This window comes from Chaetura pelagica, unplaced genomic scaffold, assembly GCF_000747805.2.
Source record: "Chaetura pelagica isolate M959 unplaced genomic scaffold, ChaPel_1.0 scaffold471, whole genome shotgun sequence".
Lineage (NCBI taxonomy): Eukaryota > Metazoa > Chordata > Aves > Apodiformes > Apodidae > Chaetura > Chaetura pelagica.
The window spans coordinates 989,158-1,008,554 of NW_009952430.1; the positions used below are offsets into that span (position 1 = coordinate 989,158).

At 40.3% G+C, this 19,397-nt stretch overlaps 1 protein-coding gene across 3 annotated transcripts in view; it reads right to left on the bottom strand.

Moving 5' to 3' along the window:
• The window catches only part of MYH10 (myosin, heavy chain 10, non-muscle), a 101,367-nt gene that overhangs the window by 23,204 nt on the left and 58,766 nt on the right, over positions 1–19,397 (bottom strand). For 2 of the 3 annotated variants that reach the window (XM_010008237.1, XM_010008236.1), the window contains 13 exons: positions 17,895–17,958; positions 15,958–16,056; positions 14,902–15,045; positions 14,489–14,584; positions 10,797–10,915; positions 10,225–10,377; positions 9,648–9,821; positions 7,810–7,983; positions 5,736–5,850; positions 1,890–2,083; positions 1,098–1,219; positions 702–771; positions 447–607 (listed from right to left, as the gene is read on the bottom strand). In XM_010008237.1, coding sequence (XP_010006539.1) covers positions 447–607; positions 702–771; positions 1,098–1,219; positions 1,890–2,083; positions 5,736–5,850; positions 7,810–7,983; positions 9,648–9,821; positions 10,225–10,377; positions 10,797–10,915; positions 14,489–14,584; positions 14,902–15,045; positions 15,958–16,056; positions 17,895–17,958 — 1,685 coding nt within the window. Of the gene's footprint in view, positions 1–446; positions 608–701; positions 772–1,097; positions 1,220–1,889; positions 2,084–4,635; positions 4,699–5,735; positions 5,851–7,809; positions 7,984–9,647; positions 9,822–10,224; positions 10,378–10,796; positions 10,916–14,488; positions 14,585–14,901; positions 15,046–15,957; positions 16,057–17,894; positions 17,959–19,397 lie in introns of all 3 variants that reach the window. The other variant, XM_010008235.1, reaches the window with a different exon arrangement.

Sequence of the window (19,397 nt, forward strand, 5' to 3'; positions counted from 1 at the left end):
AAGAGGCAGAGCAAGACCTGGATTCACCATTTTCAAAACAATAATTACAAATGCTATTGGTTCTTCCCCTTAACAGATGTTTTTCTCAAAAAGATAAAACCAGGATGGATTAGACACAGAATTGTCCTTTAATTTTAAAAAAGCAGCTTTCCAGAATATCTCTAAGAACTGCCAGTGCAGCTGAAGGATTTTTTTGCAGCCACTAGCTGTACTGTAAACAGCTGCATGTGTGACAAAGGGAAGATCAAGAAAAGGAGATACTGCTATGGAATGAAGGCACAAGCTCTTATTCTTAGGTAAAAATTCACCTCTTTACCCTGGATACAATTACAGTTTCTCAGGCAACATGATTTCATAAGAAAATCTCTCCTGAAATGGAAGTTTTGATAGTTCCCTATCAAAGAAACTCAAGATGACCAGGAGAAAAATCCTAAGAGCATACATACTTCCTAGCCAGGTATCCTCTACAGACTGCCTGGAAGAAGATGATGATGTCTGTGATTTTCAGATCTCGTTCTTCTTCTAAGTGTGCCAGGACACCAGCTCGAAAAAAGATCTTGCTCTGTCCAATTCTGTATAAGTTGGGGTCCAGCTCTAATGCTCTGATCTGAATGGAGAGGCAAGCACATTGCTTTTACATCAAGGACAATTTTTATTTCAACTTTTCAGTGTTTTAACACTATCTAAGTAAAAACACTTACCATACGCTCACAGGCTTGCTTACCATCCATAAAACCTTTTGGAATTGCATTGGGAGTAAGGATCTCATACCTTTAAATCAAATGAAATAAACACCTTTTACATTCAAACAATAAGCTACTTCATTACAAACCCCCAAAGCTACAGTCATCAAGTGCATGGCTATGGAATTTCTTCAGAAAGTTTTCCAGAAGTCCATTTTAGATGGGCTTCCCTTTCCCTTCAGGATAAACTTGGAAAATTTAGCTGCTTCAAGTTGAAGCCACTCACACCTCAATACATGGCTTTGGATTTTCTTCCAGTTGGGTTGAGGAAGGGAGTGGGGGTTGGGGGGGTCTTCAATTATTTAACAAGGAATTTTATCTCATAAAAACTCAAGAGATTGTTGCTGCTGTTACCTCTGTCTAAATTCCTGAAACACTATCCTGTTAGGAAATCCTTGTCGACAAATCCTTATCCCTTCCAAAACACCGTTGCAGCGAAGCTGGTCTAGAACCAGATGTGGATCCAACTTTCCAGCCTGGGCAAACAAAACAAGCATGATTTTTAATCTTTTCATTTGTATTAATGAAAAACCGTAGTTGAAGTTTTTCAGGCTACCCTTCATCAAGTTAACTCTCTAAATAAGGGGATGAGTGGGGAATACTAAGAAGGTATTTGATCGGTGTGAAAACTTTGTAAAACCTGGCTTCTGATTTCACAGGGAATACACAGACAGCACATAAGTTAGAATGCATGCAAAGAGAAAGAATTACACAGAGTTGTCACAGCTGGAAAAGACCTCTAAGATCACCAAGTCCAACCACCAACACAGAAAAACCCACCACGCTCACTAGAGCATGTCTTGAGAGGCCACATCTACACATTTCTTGAATTACTTCCAGGGATGGTGACTCCACCCCCTCCCTAGGTAGGTTATGCCAGGGCCTGACCACTCTTCTGGTAAAGGAATTCTTCCCAATACCCACTCTAACCCTCCCATAATGCAGCTTCAGGACATTTCCTCTAATCCCATTGTTATTCACTTGGGAAAGAGGCCAACACCCCCCTCACCCCAACTTCTTTTCAGGTAGCTGTAGGGAGCAATGAGGTCTCCCCTCAGCCTTCTCCAAAATAAACAACCCCAGTTCTCTCAGCCTCTCCTTATAGGACTTGTTCTCTGTATGGGAGGAGTGGTCTGTAGCACATACCCTCTTCTCATGGTTGGGAATGATGCAGCGAACAAAGTTGGGGTTGGTGTTCCGGAGCGTTGCCATCAGCTTGGTGAGAGACTCTTTGTAGAGCTGGCCGACAGTGCGGAACATGCCCTTCTTGGTCTTGTATGCAGAGCCAAAAGCTGTCTCTGTTATTCCAGTGACCTGATCCAGACCCACTATACGATCCACTAGGAAGGACAAGAAGAAATAATTAAGGGCACTTTGATACTTGTCAGGTACAAAGCTAGGCAGGAGGAGGAGCAGTAGGTGCAGCAGCAGAAGCTTTGTGGAACAAATGACAGGAGATGCCGTCAGTAGGCGAGGCAGTCAGCATGGACTGGGGACACTGTGCAGAAGCAGTGGAACCAAAAGCCACAAACTTATACAGCAGAACAGTGTACCTTTAGAAGGTACAGACTAAAATATCCAGCTCTTTACTTGCAGTTCTACATGACCAGTAAAGCCATTTCCCTTCTCTTAAGTTGGAGATAAGAAACGTACCTGAAAACTGGAAATTATTTGAAATACAGAATCACAGAATGGTTAAGGTTGGAAGGGACCTTAAAGATCAGCAGGTTCCAACCTCCCTGATATGAGCAGGGACACCTCACACTAGACCAGGCTGCAAAAAGCCTCAGCCAGCCTGGCCTTGAGTACCTCCATGGAGGATAATCTTACAATGCAAAATATTTCTGGGTTGAGTATTTGGAATAAGACATCTGGGCATATTTGCTTCAAACGAAGAGTCACTTATGGTAATTCTATAGATTAAATCTGAGTTTCATTGACTATACAAAGGTGTTTTAAAAGCATAACTATTTACAGAAGAGTAGGAAATAGTGTTGTTTCCATGACAAAAAGGGGAAAAATATCTGCCAGGTTTCTGCTGGTCTGCTCTTTTGAGGAATTCCTCTAGGTTTTCCAACTGCAAAGATCTTCCTACCCAAAAGACAAGTTTCAGAAGAGGAAAACTGCACACCAAAGCACTTCAAAGCTGCCACAAAGCATGAGACTAGAGATTTTTATTTGATCTTTTTAACATTGTGGATAAGGATCTCTATGTTTTATTCTTCAGAAGCACAAATTAGAAATCTGACTGCCATCATTAAAAACTTCAGGCCCAAAGCATGAACATGATTCCATGTGCATGTCAACTGTTCTTTAAACAGCTTGCTACAAAGTACCAAGGTGGCTTAACACCTAGGTCATTATAGTTGTCACTTCTCAGTACTGAGCACATACACAACATGTACTGGTTCTCCATGAAAACCAAGCTGGCCAGCCAGAAACAACTATTTGTAGGCTAGAATTTACATCTGGTGAAGTTTTCTTCCCATTCATTCAAACCAAAAGAGAGGGAATTATGCTTTGCTACCAAAATCAGTTTTGTCTGTGAGAAATAAGTGACAATATTTTATCTCATACTTGTACTCAATGGGTTTTCAAAGGTCTATAAAAAAAGGACTATTTAAAGCATAAAAATAAAGGGCAGCAAGTTTGAATAATCACTTCTAGGTCTTGCATGTAGTACAGAGCAGAGCCCAGATCCTCCACGCAGTTTTGAATATGAGAATCTAAGCAGCTTATTAAAGTGAGAAGAATAATTAGGTGGCAAGTTGTTCATAAGATCATATCTCAAATATTTACTTTGGAGCAGGATTCAGTTCTAAACCAGAAATGGGATAGAGATTACTGGGAACCAGTCTTAGACAGGATAAACATAACGGCTTGTAAGTGTTAGAAACACGCACTCACCAGACACCACTAACAATTTGACACCATTCAACTTCTTTTGGCCATGTAGTTTTAAAAAGAATTGTATATCTGTTAATTGTGTATCTTTTCCTTTGCTCCCCTCTGTCCTCCCACTGTAATAAAGTTACTTACACTTCCATGAGGATTACGAAAGATCAATGTAAGTCTTCCCTATAGGTCAAGAGTAGCCATCGAGCAGCATGACTGGACAACCATCCACTCCAGGAAACACCAGTGGCTTCCTTCAGGATGTGATGTGTCATGAGTCGTGGAAAATGAACCCAAGTATAGATGGAAAGTCTGAAGGTTCAACCTGCACATCCATGTACTTCTAACCAAGAAGGATAAGGAAGAGCTTGGACAAAATATCTAAAGTGTCTCCAAAAGGACATTCCAAATAAGTGAATTTGTTGATTTCTTGATACCTCAAAAAAATGTGTGCAGCTTCTACACAGGGAATATTAAAATTAAGAGGTTTCTAAATAAAATAATCATTCTAACAAGTCTGGAATAAGTTTATTTCTCTTACTACCCCCACTACAACTGCAGCACTCCTTCTGATACTGCAATACATTCTTCAGCTCTCCTCCCAAAAAACACATCCACTTTCTAAAACGTTCCAGCATTCTGTCAATGTTGGACTGCAGAAAGAAGCTTGATGGTGTTACAAAGCTTATGCATTCTCTCAAATGCTTGGAATTACCAGAATTCTCATTTAAGAAGCAATTCTGCATCTCAACATGGAACTGGGAAGCAACAAACCTTTTTATCTGCAATGCTTCAATGCAATGCACAGAGTAGAGATGCTATATGTATGCAGCAGCAACTGAACAGGAATGCACTCAGAGACCACTTGCCTTGTGGAGGTAAAGACCTAAGGTTAGCATGAAATGAGAAGTTCATGCAAGCCTACGAGCAAAAATGGTTTTCCTGTAGATACAACAGCCCTGCCTTTAGTAGGCCTACTGTTTTTACATCCATTCACCTGGAGGATCATGAAGACCAGTAATATTGTCATAGAAACAGGCTCTCTGAATATTCTGAATCTCTAAGGCAGAGAAACAGCAAAAACAGAAAGACAGAAGAGCAGATACACAAGACACTTCAGTTAGTATACAGAACAGGTTCATCAATTGCAAACAGACTTAACTGTGCTACAAAAGCAATTAGGCCACAATATATTCCATGCACATTTCAATTATCTGTGGAAGCAGGTCTGGCCTATTTGGACCAGAACACTTCTGCTTCTGTACATGTACTCAAAAGAAGCAGATCCCCAACTAAAAAGTTCTTTATATATATACTAAAACTGCTCTCTGTAGCTGAACCAAGTAAGTGTTCCTGAGAATAAGAGGGAAGCTCAGTATTAACCTACAGCATCTTCTATATCACAAGATTCATTTCCTCCTGGAATAAGAAACTACAGGATTTATATACTGTGGCATTAAATATACTCCAATTACTACACTGTGATGTGAGAAACTAGAACAGAAAGTCCCTGCAAGCATTTATTTGGCTATTTATGCTTCTTGGGGTATTTTGGTAAAAGTGTTGATAAACACTTTCAGGTGACTTGCAGGTGGGCTATCTAAACAGCAGTGAACAGTTTAAATAGAGAAATACTGCATTTGATTTTCATCTGAGCACTCCTATGGCTGTTCATGAATTTTATTTTAGGAGACGCAGATTTCCAGGATATGACCCATCATGGCACAAGAACTGTGCTGATGTCACAACATTTTATATACAGGAAGTACCACTATAGCTGTTCATGTTCAGGACTTAACTGCAGCAATTCAAGCTAAGAGTTTTGGACAAGATTCTACAGATGAAGTTTGACACTGAGTTAACACGTAGTAAGTGAGTATCAGTTCAAATAATGAACATGAGAAGCAGCTACTCAGAAATGGTACATGTGCAAGGGACCATAGGTACAACCCAGCTTCCTTATTGTTCTTTTGGTGCTAAACAACAGATATTTACAAGGTAGAGGTGAAGGGTGAGGAGGGAACAGGCACCAAAAAATTACTCATCCAGCAAGGTAAAAACACTAACAACTTATGTTCTTGGAGCATGATCTCTTACCATCCTTCCAAAGCTCTGCAACAAATTTGTCAGAAGACTGGTGCAAGAGTGTGGCCACGTTGTCATTCAGAGGGTCCATGTTCTTCATCAACCACTCATCTGCCTTGTAGTCTACCTGTAGAGTAGCCAAGTTGCACATGGTCAGATAGACAACCAGCTGCAGTATATAACCAGCATGAAAAAAAGGCTTTCAAAATGCTGTAATGATGTTTTCCTTCTATTGTCTCCTTGATGTGTGCTCGCTGTGAGTTTGTGGTGCTTTGTTCAAAGCAACAGGAAAAGTTATTATTCTTCTGAAAGAGTAATTGGGAGTTTTCTTGAAAATTTAACATAGAATCATATCATAGAATGGTTTGGGTTGGAAGGGACCTTAAAGATCATCTAGTTCCAACCCCCCTGCTTGAGTAGGGACACCTCTCACTAGATCAGGTTGCTCAAGGGCCCCATCCAACCTGGTCTTGAAGACCTCCAGGGAGGGGGCAATTTAGCAATCTTTTTGCTTACTAATATCTGGTTTACATTTTCACCCCAGTGTTGTTGCCAAAATAAGACTTTGCTGTCCATTGTGAAGATGTAAAAACAACTCCAGTAAAGATCCTGATGACTTTATCTAAATTACTAGAGAGTAAATTAAGGATGTGCTTCAACACAATTTTTTTATTTTAATTTCAGTATAGCAGTTACATTTTGTTCTAGAAACAAAACAAACAAAGCTCTTATCTTGAAAGAACCAATTATGTGGTTTGCAATTAAAAACTGTAGCTCAGCAGTGGAAAACTCAACGCCACCTGCATGGCTTCATCCTGACCCAAAAAACAGCCCTAAATTCCTGAAGTCTAGTAAGACCTCCATGGAGACCAGCATGTTTTTGCTTCAAACAAACTGTGAGGTTTTTATTTGTAAAGAAGGGCTTTGGAAGAAAAGCCATATTTAAATGCTTTCAACATCCACAACCAAATCAGATCATCACCTTAGTCCTTCTTGCAGGAAAAGCTGTTTTACAAATGATTCTAGTTTAGAAGGAGATACATATTCTGGTTGAAAACTCCAAATTGCCTCCTGCCAGGGGAAGAGATGCACTGCAGAGCCAGGATCCCAGAAATGCCCACTCAGTCTGGCAGAAAAGAAGGGTTCTTCAGAACAATTTCTTCCTGATACTCAGGCACCAACCTGGTTTACTTCATTTTGATTATCTAAAAGATGTTTTTCACAACTAACCCATTTTATGGTTGGACTCTGTGATCTAAAAGGTCTTTTCCAACCAGAACAATTCTGGGATTCTGTGTGATATTAACAACTGCAGTAACAATGATTATTTTATTATTTTTAATTTACTGGTTTAAATATTGATACAATAAAATGTATAATTTTAAATTTTCCCCTTTCACTACAACTATCTAGTTCTCACCACTGACACCAAAAAATAGATAACAAGTTATTAGCAGTTTAAATAAAATTAAACCATTCACCCAAACAGTTTATTTTAAATATCAGGGCAAAAATTGCTATTAGGGCTAAGTTTTAACTATTTGTATTTAACTAATTACATAGCATAGGCCTATGAAATGGACCTGGTGACCATGAAGGTTCCTCAAAGTGCTGACAAGAACTGCATAGATATTTCATGGTGCTGTTCACATGGCAGCTGAGCTCCACCCCTCAACAGGAAAATAAAGACTGAACTAATAGGAAAACCAAAAAACTATCAGCTTACCTATCAAAGGGGATACACAGAACACCCTGGGTGAACTGAGGAGCTAAAAGTGAAGAGGGACCTGACACAGCCCTACTTCAGGCCTTGCTATCAACTTGGAAACACAGAGATTCCTTTCAATACAAGTCCTTAAAAAAACTCACCTGTAAGACCTGACAAGATTAAAGAAAACTGAAATATTTGCTTAATTTCTAAATTATTTTTTTCAGTTCTATTTGGAAACAAGAGTTCCATCAGAGCACACATGAATATGTTCAAAACAATGAACCAAGGCCACCCTCCTGGACAAGTATTTCTACATTTGATAGCTATGCTACCTAGTACTTCCCAAAACCCAAGTATTTGACATGTAACCCTTACCTTCCCTGCATAGTGAATAATGCAGAAATCTGCTTTGTCCTTCAGCTGTCTTGGCTTTTGGAACTTAGAGTGGGTTCCTTGCTCTTGGACCAATTTTTCCACAAATGTCTTGTCAGTAGCCTTAGGGAACCAGCACTCTTCATCCAGCAATGCTAATACACCAGGAGGATTTGCCTGAAAGCCAGATGGATTTAATCTGTGTTAATATTTTTTTAAATGTATTATTTAAAACACAACATTGAATGCCACAATAACAAGTTGCCTAAAGTGATTCAAATTTGATTTAAAGTAAAACAAGCTGAGGGGCAGTCCAGCCCAGGGAATGACATTATGACTGGTTCAAACTAATCCATTCCAACATCCACTGGAGCCAGATATGAGTGACCTGATCTAGTGCTGACCAGGAGTCTTGCTTTGAGCACAGACAGGAATAGATGACCTCCAGAGTTACCTTCCAAACATTCCTGTGACATGGATGTACACAGCAGCTCATCCACAGCTCAGAGCAGTTAATGTCATGCTTTAATGTCTTCAGTTCTCCCTCCCAGCCACTCAATCCTAGTGTGACAGCCTCTGACCCTGCCCTTGCCAGGCCCAGCAGCAGCACCCAGAGGACTCCTCAGGCCTCACTTCAGCACCCTGCCAGATAGTCCCTCTCCTTCCATACAATTTAAGCACTGCATTTAAAGCTTCACTTATTCTTAGAGTGAAGAAGGGAACAAGAACAAGCCATATCTGCATTTTGAAGCTGTAGAGCTCTTTGACAGGTTAAGTTTCCTCAGGAACAGACTGAGGTACACATGAAAGCAATGGGAAAAAGAGTTTACAATAATTTATACTTCCAAAGTTTCTAGCAAATGTGAAGTTTACCCATTAGAAGAGAGATGTTTCCATGTGCCTACGACACAGCATCATATTTACAGAACAAATTTGATGCATTTTAGGATATTCACTTGCACATCTGCATACTGGAAGCATCCACATTTATCCCCCCAGGCTTTTTGGCAGGGATTTTATGCTCTAAGGAGGCAGAGCTTTCTGAGTTTCCACACACAAAGTGCAAACCTTTGATAACTGAAACAAGATCTCCCTTTTCCCTCTCTAAAGAAAAATAACCATGTGGCTCATGAGCTCTTCTGCTCTTCAGGATGCACAGCACCACTGGCACCTGATGTGTGCTCCAGAATCCACACACCAAAAATGAAGACAGTAGTAACTGCAATGCCCCAGTTTAATTTAAAAGGTCATAAAATAATTTTGACAGCTAGTTCTGAGGTGTGAAGAATTATTATTTCCAGGAGTGATGATCTTTGTTCCCCTTCTCGCCAACCTAACTGCTCCTCCTGTTCTTTGAAGCCCTCTTCAGCTTACACATAATGGGCAACCAGAAGAATATGTTAAAAAGCACAGTGATTCAAACCACCTTTAAGATACAGCTTCTTAATTACAAGGCAGATTTATGGGGAAAACTCTACCCTAACTGCAGTTTCAGAATTCTTGCATCAATCTCAAAAGAAAAAACAGGTCCTGTAAGTCCTGAAGAGCTTTCCAACTGAGCCACCACTCTAAAGCTCCTATAACATAATGGTTTTGTTTAATATGAAAGTGACAGGACTAAAAACTTCATCAGCACCAGGGAAACAAAAAGTATAAAATGGTAGCTTAACATCTTTGGCTCAGTGTTTCTACTCTAACAGCAGAGCAAAATGCCAAATGGATAAGTCCTTTTACTAACGCAGGGTATTTTAGATTTTGGATTTCATCCTTCAAGTTAATTAAAAAACCAACTCCTAAATGGAACCTCTTCTCCTCATAGCATTATTACTGCACAAACTTACAGGTCTTTCGATTAAGTCAATGCAAGGCTGCAGATCCAGTCCAAAGTCAATGAAATTCCACTCTATGCCCTCTCGCTGATATTCCTCTTGCTCCAGGATAAACATCGTGTGGTTAAATAACTGTTGAAGCTTCTCGTTGGTGTAGTTAATGCAGAGCTGCTCAAAGGAGTTCAACTACAAAAATAACATTAGTGAGCAAGAATTATTCAGTGACAGGAATCATCACTTATCTGGAAGTAAAAAATTTGACTATACAAGGAAATTCCCCACAACTCTGTGACACTCAAATATATTGTGAAGAAAACTGGGAAACGCATTTTTCAATTCTCTTATGTCCCCTGTTACATTTAACAAATAATGTTTAGTAGAAAAAACCCATCATATATAAATGAATTATTCTGACTAAAGTATGGCATTTTGGCCCTGTAATTTAGGGTTGCCAAAATCATTTGAATGCCACAAAACAAAACCCTCCTACAGCATTGGAACACGCATGCATGAAGTGGCTCTACACTTAGTCCTAACTGCACATTGATAGGAAAAAACCAACAATCTGCTTAGCATTGTTTTCAAGTACCTCAAAGATTTCAAACCCAGCAATATCCAGGATCCCAATAAAAGATGCTCCCTGACGTTTGGTCCTGTCCAAAGCTTTATTAATGCGGTGGACGAGCCAGCGGAACAGGCGTTCATAAGTGGCCTTTGCCAGAGCTTCCACTGCAAAGTCTGCCTGAAAATCCCAACAGGAAAATTTAGTTACCCTGGAGAAGTCATCAAAAGAACAGAGGCATGAATGTTACCACTACTAACTAAAGTGACAGAAGGAGCTGAATGGAGTTAATACCACTGAGGAATAAAAAGAAGCAGTAGGAAGAGTATGAAGTTTGATCAATGTTATGAAAAATTTGTTTATGAAAAACAAAAGCTCTCTGTGCATTTGATACAAACAATGACATTAAAGGATTAAACCAGCAGAAGGTCAAGGGAAATGGAAAGGTTTCTTCTATTCTTCCATTGATTTTTACCATATAAAAGCATTCAATAAAGACAATAAGCTGAAACTAAATCAGTGGCAGTACACACTTCATTCCATTTTTTAAATTATGAGCTTATGATGATGAGGTAGATCTTTAAAGCACTAAAACTTACTTGTTCTTTGGTCTGGGCTTTCTGAACGTAGTCTCTTCCAACTTTGATACGAGGTGTCAGGATGGCCCGGGTGAATTCCATGACGTTCATTCCCAGCAGGTGGCAGAGTTTCTGTGCGACTGGAGATCAAAGGAATACACGGAAGGTTCAAATCCTCCACCCTCCATAGCAGCTGGTGACAAACTACTGACAAAGGCAGTCATGTGCCAGCTTCAACACTGAGCTGCCCCTGGAAACGGCAGTCAGGGAGATGGACCTCGGTCCTGTGGACAGACCGACCTGATCACACAGCCCACAGGGCTTCCATCTCCAAGACCAATGGAAGTTCTGAAGTGCACACCCCTGAGTTTTCTTAGGAGAATGCAGAAAACATTGGATTCCATGAAATTGCAGGAAGTCATCTCACAGCCTGCAGCCCACATACAAGCATTCATGTTGTTACTTTAATAGGGAACATTCATTTTCTCAGCTCCAGGGGGAAAAGCACGGTATAAGGACATCACGCATCAACCCCATCATACCAAAAGGTTGCCTTAAAACTGTTTCAATTTAGGCAGGTATGCCAGTGTAATGCTTCTATTCCAGGCTTTACAAAAACGTGTTGTTTAAACTATTTAAAATCCAGGCCTGGAATATTCTACCTAGAATAACACCACAAGCAGCAGCACACACAGACAGCAGGAACTCTCCTGGTGTCATGTTCATTATTTGAAGTAACACATTACCCACACCATCCGTACATAACTCCTGCTGCATCAATCCCTTGCTCTAAAAACACTTCCCAGTAGGTTAGGTGTTTATGATTCCATACTTCTAAAAATGAAAGTGACGTTCAAGGTATTTTTAGGCTGGGGTAATTGTTGCCCTTTAGCAGGAAGCCCTCCACACCATCCAGAAAGTACTTTAACCCCTTATCTTTGTCATCTGACAGTTTGTTGTTTCACTGTCAAAATGAAAAAAAGCTATTTTTACAAAGCTATTTGGCAAATAGATTCTAATACTTATAAGAGCTTCCTCTACTTTTTTTTTTTTCTGCTATTTAAACCACCACTGCTTGCTTTTCATGTTGACATTCTCTGTCTGGTCATATATTCATAGAAGCATGGAACCACCAAACGGTTTGAGTTGAAAGGGACCTTAAAGATCATTCTGATCCACCCCCCTGCACGGGCAGGGACACCTCCCACCAGTCCAGGTTGCTCCAAGCCCCATCCAACCTGCCCTTCAACACTGCCAGGGATGGGGCAGCCACAGCTTCATTGGAAGAGTTAATGAATCAACACACAATTTAATAGTGAAATCAGGGTAACATCACAAATTGAGCACTCCTTTCACTTCAGCTACATAAGGGGCATTTCTGTGCTTTGAGTATAAAACCAGGCATCAGCACAGCAGATAAAACTTACAAACTTAGGTGTCAATTAGCAAGTGCTCTCAGATCTTTTTAAAAATAAACCAGAACTTGAAAGTATGAAGCAGCCATGAGCATCACCTTGGTACTGTGGCATAATGGACACTACATAAAGGATATTTCAGTTTTTAAGGAAGGAGGGGTGTCCCCCTGCCCCCCATGCAGTACTCCCAACACTACTCAGCTCCTCTTTCAGGAGCCTGTGACACGGAATTTATTGTTCCTGCCTTTCCAGTTTGTAATAAACCACAGGTATCAATAATAACTGAAGCAAATTAAACCATTTTCAACTCAAAGCTCTGCCACTTCTAAGGGTAGGACTGGTTCTCACTATTTCAGCTTGATTCATCTTACACTTCACAAAAAGCACAATTCATCTTGCTTGTCTATAACTGAGGAAGGTCCATTTAAAAGGTGTGATTGTAGAAAAACCTGACTATCCTGACTTGTGCTTTATTGCTAGTGGGTTTTGGGTGTAAAATTCTGAATTATTATAACAGAAAGATACTGAAAGCTTGTATTGTAGTTGAAGAGGGAACTTTATGAGGTTGCTTATGAATCTCCACCCTTTCAGCAGGCTTCTTCCAAATCTGGTGGGCATGAAATGGTTCTCTAAACACAACCTCTCTCTCCTCTTCATCCGTGAATTCTCTATGGCTTTCAATCATAGAATGCCAGGTTGGAAGGGATCTAAAGGATCAGCTGATCCAACCTTTCTATGTAGGAACACTAGTTAGATGAGAAACAGTTCAGAAGAGGCATCTTGCATCTCTACTTGAAAACTGTCTTTGTTGATCTATATCGATAGGGTAGAATTTGCTTTCCATATCTCCTCTACCCACACAAATTCCCTCCCATCTATGGAGACACCAACCTGCCCTGTTTCAGACACATGCCTCTGAAGGAGGTGAATCCCTGTCAGGAGACAATCCTTTAGAGAGAGGACACTAGGGAAGCCCATCACAGTGAGATGTGACAATACTGATGACAAGATGAGAGATCAGTTTCACTCAGTGCTTTCAGAAAGATACAATAACAAAGACCACATAACAAAATAAAGTAATTTTTAAATACAGGAGAACAGAAATATCATAGAATCATTATGCCTCAACTATGATCTGAGCTTTTCAGCATATCTGCTTTATAATTCCAAATTTTGTATCCCACATTACAAATATCCAGCAGTACCTATATATTTATATTCAATATTATAATTCAGAATGTCTGTAAAAGCCAACAGTAAGACTTCCTGACTATCTTTACTTTTGCTGTAAGAAACATCTGTACCTTTCTACATCACACCTTCTAAATGACAGTGACTCAGTTGAGCTGTCTAAGCTGGCACCAAAAGCCCAAGACACTAATTTCTTCCCCAACCCTTTTTCCTAACTGCAAAACTCAACCGTGCCAACTGCAAACCCAATGTCGAGTCAATGACTATTGACCTTTGGTCCATACCTGCCTGCTGAGCACTCTGGGCAGCAGGCCACCTCCTGGCAAGGTGACAAACATTTTGGAGGTTACAAGCAACCTACACACACAGCAATTTAGGACAGTTACAAAACGAGACACAGAAGAATCTGAGTTGTGCACAGGCAGCAGGTCCTGTGAATGATGGGTCTTCCTGCTCCTCCCACTGATGTAAATTCTCAAAGCTGACTTTCCATGAGAGGATTTAAAGGGCTGATACTGAAGTGCTGAATTAAAAACCTGAGATTTGCTTCAGCAGCTGCCTCTTTTTGTGAATAATATATACTCAAAAAGTTGATCACAATGCAGGTACCAACTGATGAATTAAATCTTAGTCACACTGCTGTGCCACTTCAGAAATCAGATGCTTCTAAATACAGCAATCTTATGTTCAGCCATCTCACTATAGAAGTTGTGCTTGGCTCCAGGGCTCTTATCATTGGCAAGAAAACTGCTGTCGAGACCCAAAGAAAACAAACTGATTTAAGCATTCACTTTTTCCTAGTGCTTAAGTCTTTGTAGATAGCAAAAAAACAAGGCTACAACTGAAATACTTGTTTAAGGTTTAGAAGCAATGCAAACAGCAGAAATTCTGCTGATGGATACGTTAATTTGTCTACATTACAAGGATGAAAGAGGAGAGTTTTAATGATTGCCTACTACCACAAAAGTCATGGCATCTTTTGGCACAGAAGGCTATCAAGGAAGCTCAGAAGACTGCTCTGTGCTTTTCAAGATATGCACTAGACAAACAGCAAGAAGGTAACTACAGCACAAGTTAAAGGAAGGCATACAGCTGTGGTCAACTTACCAGTATTCTCTGGCATAGAAGCTTGATCTGTATTTCTCTCCTTCTTAAAGGAAATATTTCCAAATTGTAGCACTGAAGACACCACTTTCAGCATGGCTGTGTTAAGAAAAGGTACATGCAACAGTTTAATTGAAGAGGGCTCAGCTTAACACATTTTTCTCCTGTTATTTGTGTCACTTCCCTTCCAAATCCAAAGTCTGAGTTCCTAAAGAAAACCAACTTTGTGGTGTACTTTCTGGGTAAATGGCTTTAATTTAACCAACTCAAGCTCCCTTTAAGCAAACATTTGCTGCAGGCTGTCAAGATACTGAAGCCACATTGGATTTGGTGACATTAAATTAGCAGGTGTGTGTATGTGTGTGCACAAGAGAAAATAACTACACTTTTAAAAGCCAAAAGGCTGAATAACTTACACAAGATCTCATCATGCGAAAATCCCATGATATGCATGGCTTCCATAGTCTCCTGGAAGTTATCCTTGTCTTGTTGCCCAGGAATGGGGATGTAGCCATTGGATAAAAATCTGTAATTGTTAAATCCTTCAAGGAGCAAGTCAGCTGTATTGGGGGGGAAGGGGAAGAGACAGAAAAATAAGCCAAGGGAAAGCTGTTCACACCCACCTGTACTCACTAAAATGCACAAACTGTGCTTTATGATACCAGTTCCTCAAATATAGCCACAAGTCATTATACCAGCTTCTGAAACTCTAAAAATATGATTATGCCTTAGAAGATGAAGCCAGATTCTCAGAATCTCTATCTGTAGCAACCATCTTTAGCTCTTTAATGCATTAAGCCTGTAAACAGAACAGTACCCAACTCAGAACTAGCATATCATATCATCTCAAATCCCTACTTCCAATATCCTAAAAGAAATCTCTCTATGAAAGGTAACAGACACAGGCAGAAACGGAGCTAGGTATTGATGATTACCACATCAAGGATGCTAAATACCAGTTTATCTGATACAGGAGAAAGACTGTGTCAATTCTCTGAAGTCTGTACCTTCATTTAATTTCACTTATCATACCCTAGCAGAAATTCCCAGTTACCAAGGGAAAAAGAAAAGAAAAAAAAAGAGGCAGATAACCAGCACAGCACTGCCGAGGCTGAGGGAAGCCACAGGGTTTTGTTAAGCTCTGGCAAAATGCCTGATTTTGTACCCAGTTTGAAGGCATGGTCCAGAATAGATAGGGTTGTCACTGCTGGCCAGGGCTGTTATTTATCAGCTCGGAGCACTGCAGTTTCAGACCAGTGATTCCCAGCCCAAACTGGGCTGCGTCGTGTCGGAGCCGTTTGCTTGAAATGCAGCAGTTGCTCAAGAGCAGACTTGGTAAATCACAGATGTTACGTCAAAACAAAGCCACCTGGGGTTTCATTCTGCTTTTCAAACTCACTGGTTTGAGACAGAAGACTGAAATCACAGAGGTGGCACAGTGACAGGTTTACACAACGAGATTCTCAGCTTACACTTCAGGTGCTCCCCTGCTCCAGCGACAAGTTGATAGAAGATGTGAAACGTCCGCTCGTCTTTAGCCTGACGAACAGCGCGAGACTTTTCCAGCAAGTCTGATCAGAACTAGTCAAGGATCTTCTGCAATTTTTGGTGAAAAACATCCAAGGCAAACAAAACTTTCAAAGCAGGCTATAAATTACATAAAGTCCAAATAAACCTTTAATAGCAATGACAGGGCTATGTCCAATTTGAACTTTAAGTAACTTTAGAGACAATATTTCACATTTAGTCTGGCACAAACCCATGTTTCATTTCCCACTCATTTTTTGGATGCTGACTGCATTTCCCTGACAAAGGATCAGCTGAAGTCTACATGAGAGAGGGAGCTGGCCACTTTTTTTTCAATCACTTTTTATCAAGGTCATAGCTGAATTCTTAATACCAAAAAAAAAAAGCCAGCAGCTGCTGAACTCAAAAGTACTTCATCTGAAGTGTTTTTGTCATTTCTTTCAGGCAGGGCATTTTTACAAACAATCTCCACTGCCTTTAAACAACTCCCAAATTTAATTTGTGCAGCAGAGAGTATTGAGCTGCCACCAGCTGTAATGTTATTTAAGTTTTTATATCTTGATATTCCATATCATAAAGCAAATGTGGGGCAGGGATTTGAAGGGACACAGGTTATGAGCAATGATGAGCTCTAGTGATGAATCAACAATTCCCTAAGAGTTAAGACCCCCCCTGTTTCCACAAAGCTCTAAGCAAAAACATTCATCTGAACTTTCCTAAAAGCAGAAACTGCCTTTATCCCAGTGCTGTGCTGAAAGAAAAAAACATTTATCATTACAGCATATTTTGAATAGCTATTGATCTTTCCCAGACTTTCTGGGAAATCTCATTTTGTGATAGTTCCAAACATGCAGTGCACTTAAAAATAAGCAATTTAACTCACAGCAACAGAATGAAAGTTTAACTGGGGCACTGATTATGATTAATGCTGATATTGTTAACTAAGACTTCCGATTTCATAATTTTATGACCACCCTAATTGTTATTCTACCATGAGGGCAGGAAGGCACTGGAACAGGTTGCCCAGGGAGGTTGTTGATGCCCCTTCCCTGGAAGTGTCCAAGTGCAGGTTGGATGGGGCTTGGAGCAACCTGGTCTGGTGGGAGGTGTCTCTGCCCATGATACGGAGGTTGGAACCTGATGATCTTTAAGGTCCCTTCCAACCTTCACCCTTCTATGATTCTATTCCCTCAGAAAAAAAGGCTAAATAAACTTTAAAAAAAGTTACACACACATTATTTTTAGTATAAAGAAAACCACTTTAAAGAAGGGCTTTCAGTGCAAGTATTTTTACTTGTTTTTCCACAATCATAAATAAAAAGAAGCTGTAAAGCTAAAATTGAATTAGGCTTCAGCACTAGTTGCTAGTAGGTCACGTGTTATTGAACCTACACTGGTATCTTGAAGACCTAAGAAAGCAAAAGATGTCTCAGCATTTCAGGTCTATCACTTTATAATGAGCATCACTCTCCTTCTAGGCAGAGAGCTGCTCCTGCAGGGCTGAGGAGCAAACCAAGCTCTTTGGCACAACACAGTAGCTCAGCTTCTGATTAGGAAGGTGGTGTGTTTTTTGGTTTTCTTCCTAGAAATGTTCATAGAGTAAGCACACTTGAAATTCCTTCCCTGTTTTACACACCCTGTTTTTAAGGTTAGGCTGAAAATCCAACAGATTTCAGAGTGCTAGGTTTTGGAGTATCCAATTACTAAGCACGCTGACTTGGTGATATTTAATCAGCTATTTTGAAACAAAGAAAGAGATGGATGTTGTCAAGGGAATGTAGAAATGTGGTAACCTTTCACTGCATTCCAATGAATTCCAGGGTTAAAAGCAAAACAATCAAGAAACTTGCACTTTACAACGATGTGGCACAAATGAGGATACACGTCTCAATGTTGGCCCCAACAATATAACCGGTAACATCAAAGTTAATTCTGATGAACTTGCCCTGCAAAGACAAGAGATTTTTTTATAATGACTGACTTATTTTTTTTTTACAACAACGCTATCTATAAAACATAATCCTACCTGCATTCACATAATAAGCATTTCACACAAGTTCAAATGAAACCTTTTCCCCTCCATGTGCTCAGCCATATTTCAATGGAACGTGTTACACTCCACACAGACACTTTCTAAAGATTAAAGACACAGTGTTCCAGATATGTTTGTAATCCAGACTTAGGAAAAGCTTTTCTGAAATCAAAGCTCAGTTTCTCACAGTGACAAACCATGATATCTAAGGATGAAGGCAACACTGATATTTGAAGCGCACACATGTCTATAGTAAACTTATTGGTGCCTAAAGGTGCTTTATCTGCAGCAATCCTGCTGCCCAGCCCAGGCCATCACACTTCCACTGCCACTTCCAAATCCAGGATGGCTGCTATCTGCATGGCCCCTCTTCTCTAGCAGTTAGTAAAGAATGGACTTTTCTTCACAAAGGACCATAACAAGCACAATTCTCAAACACAGAGCAGCCCTTGAGAAAAAAGTGGTTGCAAGTGGGTGTATCATGCCAGTTTTAAGCCACATCAGTTCCCCGGTACGATTTGTCATTTGGCTACAAACATTCTCAACAGGTCAACAGGCTTTAGCTTGGGAGCTGGACCACTTTTAGCAGCACTATTACTGTATTTCAAGTTTGTAGTCATCTGTCAGGTAGTCCCCTGGTTGCAGACATGGAACCCATGGGAATACCTAGTGACTACACCGAGCCCTCCATTTTCATTGCATCCCATTTCTACAGTCCTCTATCCACACACAAGCAGGTTTGGGAGATCAGGGAGCATCACAGCAGTTTGCTAACAACTGTCTACAGGCTTCTTGTGATGGTGTCTGCACAAAGCCACCTACTGATATATTTTGTAGAGGCCTTCTGAAAGCTCTTGCTCTCAGGATCCAAACGCTCACTTATCTCAAGCCTGACTGATTAGTGCATGGAAGTGACTTCCCGCTTGGCAGATCCATTCAGCCCAGGGACTGTACTATTGATTTTCATATTAAATATTCTACTCTACAAGCAGACAGAATACATGCATTTATCTAGTAAGCTTTATGTAGTAAGTGTGTATTGGGGGGTGCATTGTCATGCTGCAGACTTAAACCTGAACAAGCTGCTGCAAGCATCTGAGCTATTTCAGCCCTTACCAGAACACCCTGCCTGTCTTGGCTTCCCTGATAAAGCCCATTCATTGTCAAAGAGATTTGTGTGCACAAGAGTGACCAACTTTCTCCCCACGATAACCCAAGTGAATCCAGAGAAAGGTACAACCTACCTACCAGCTGTATCTAGTCTCAGAGCAAAGCAACTATTCCTTGACTGTGGTTGTACATCTTCAACTCAAAGTGATTCCTCCAGGTTTCAAGAAAATTGGTGGAATATTT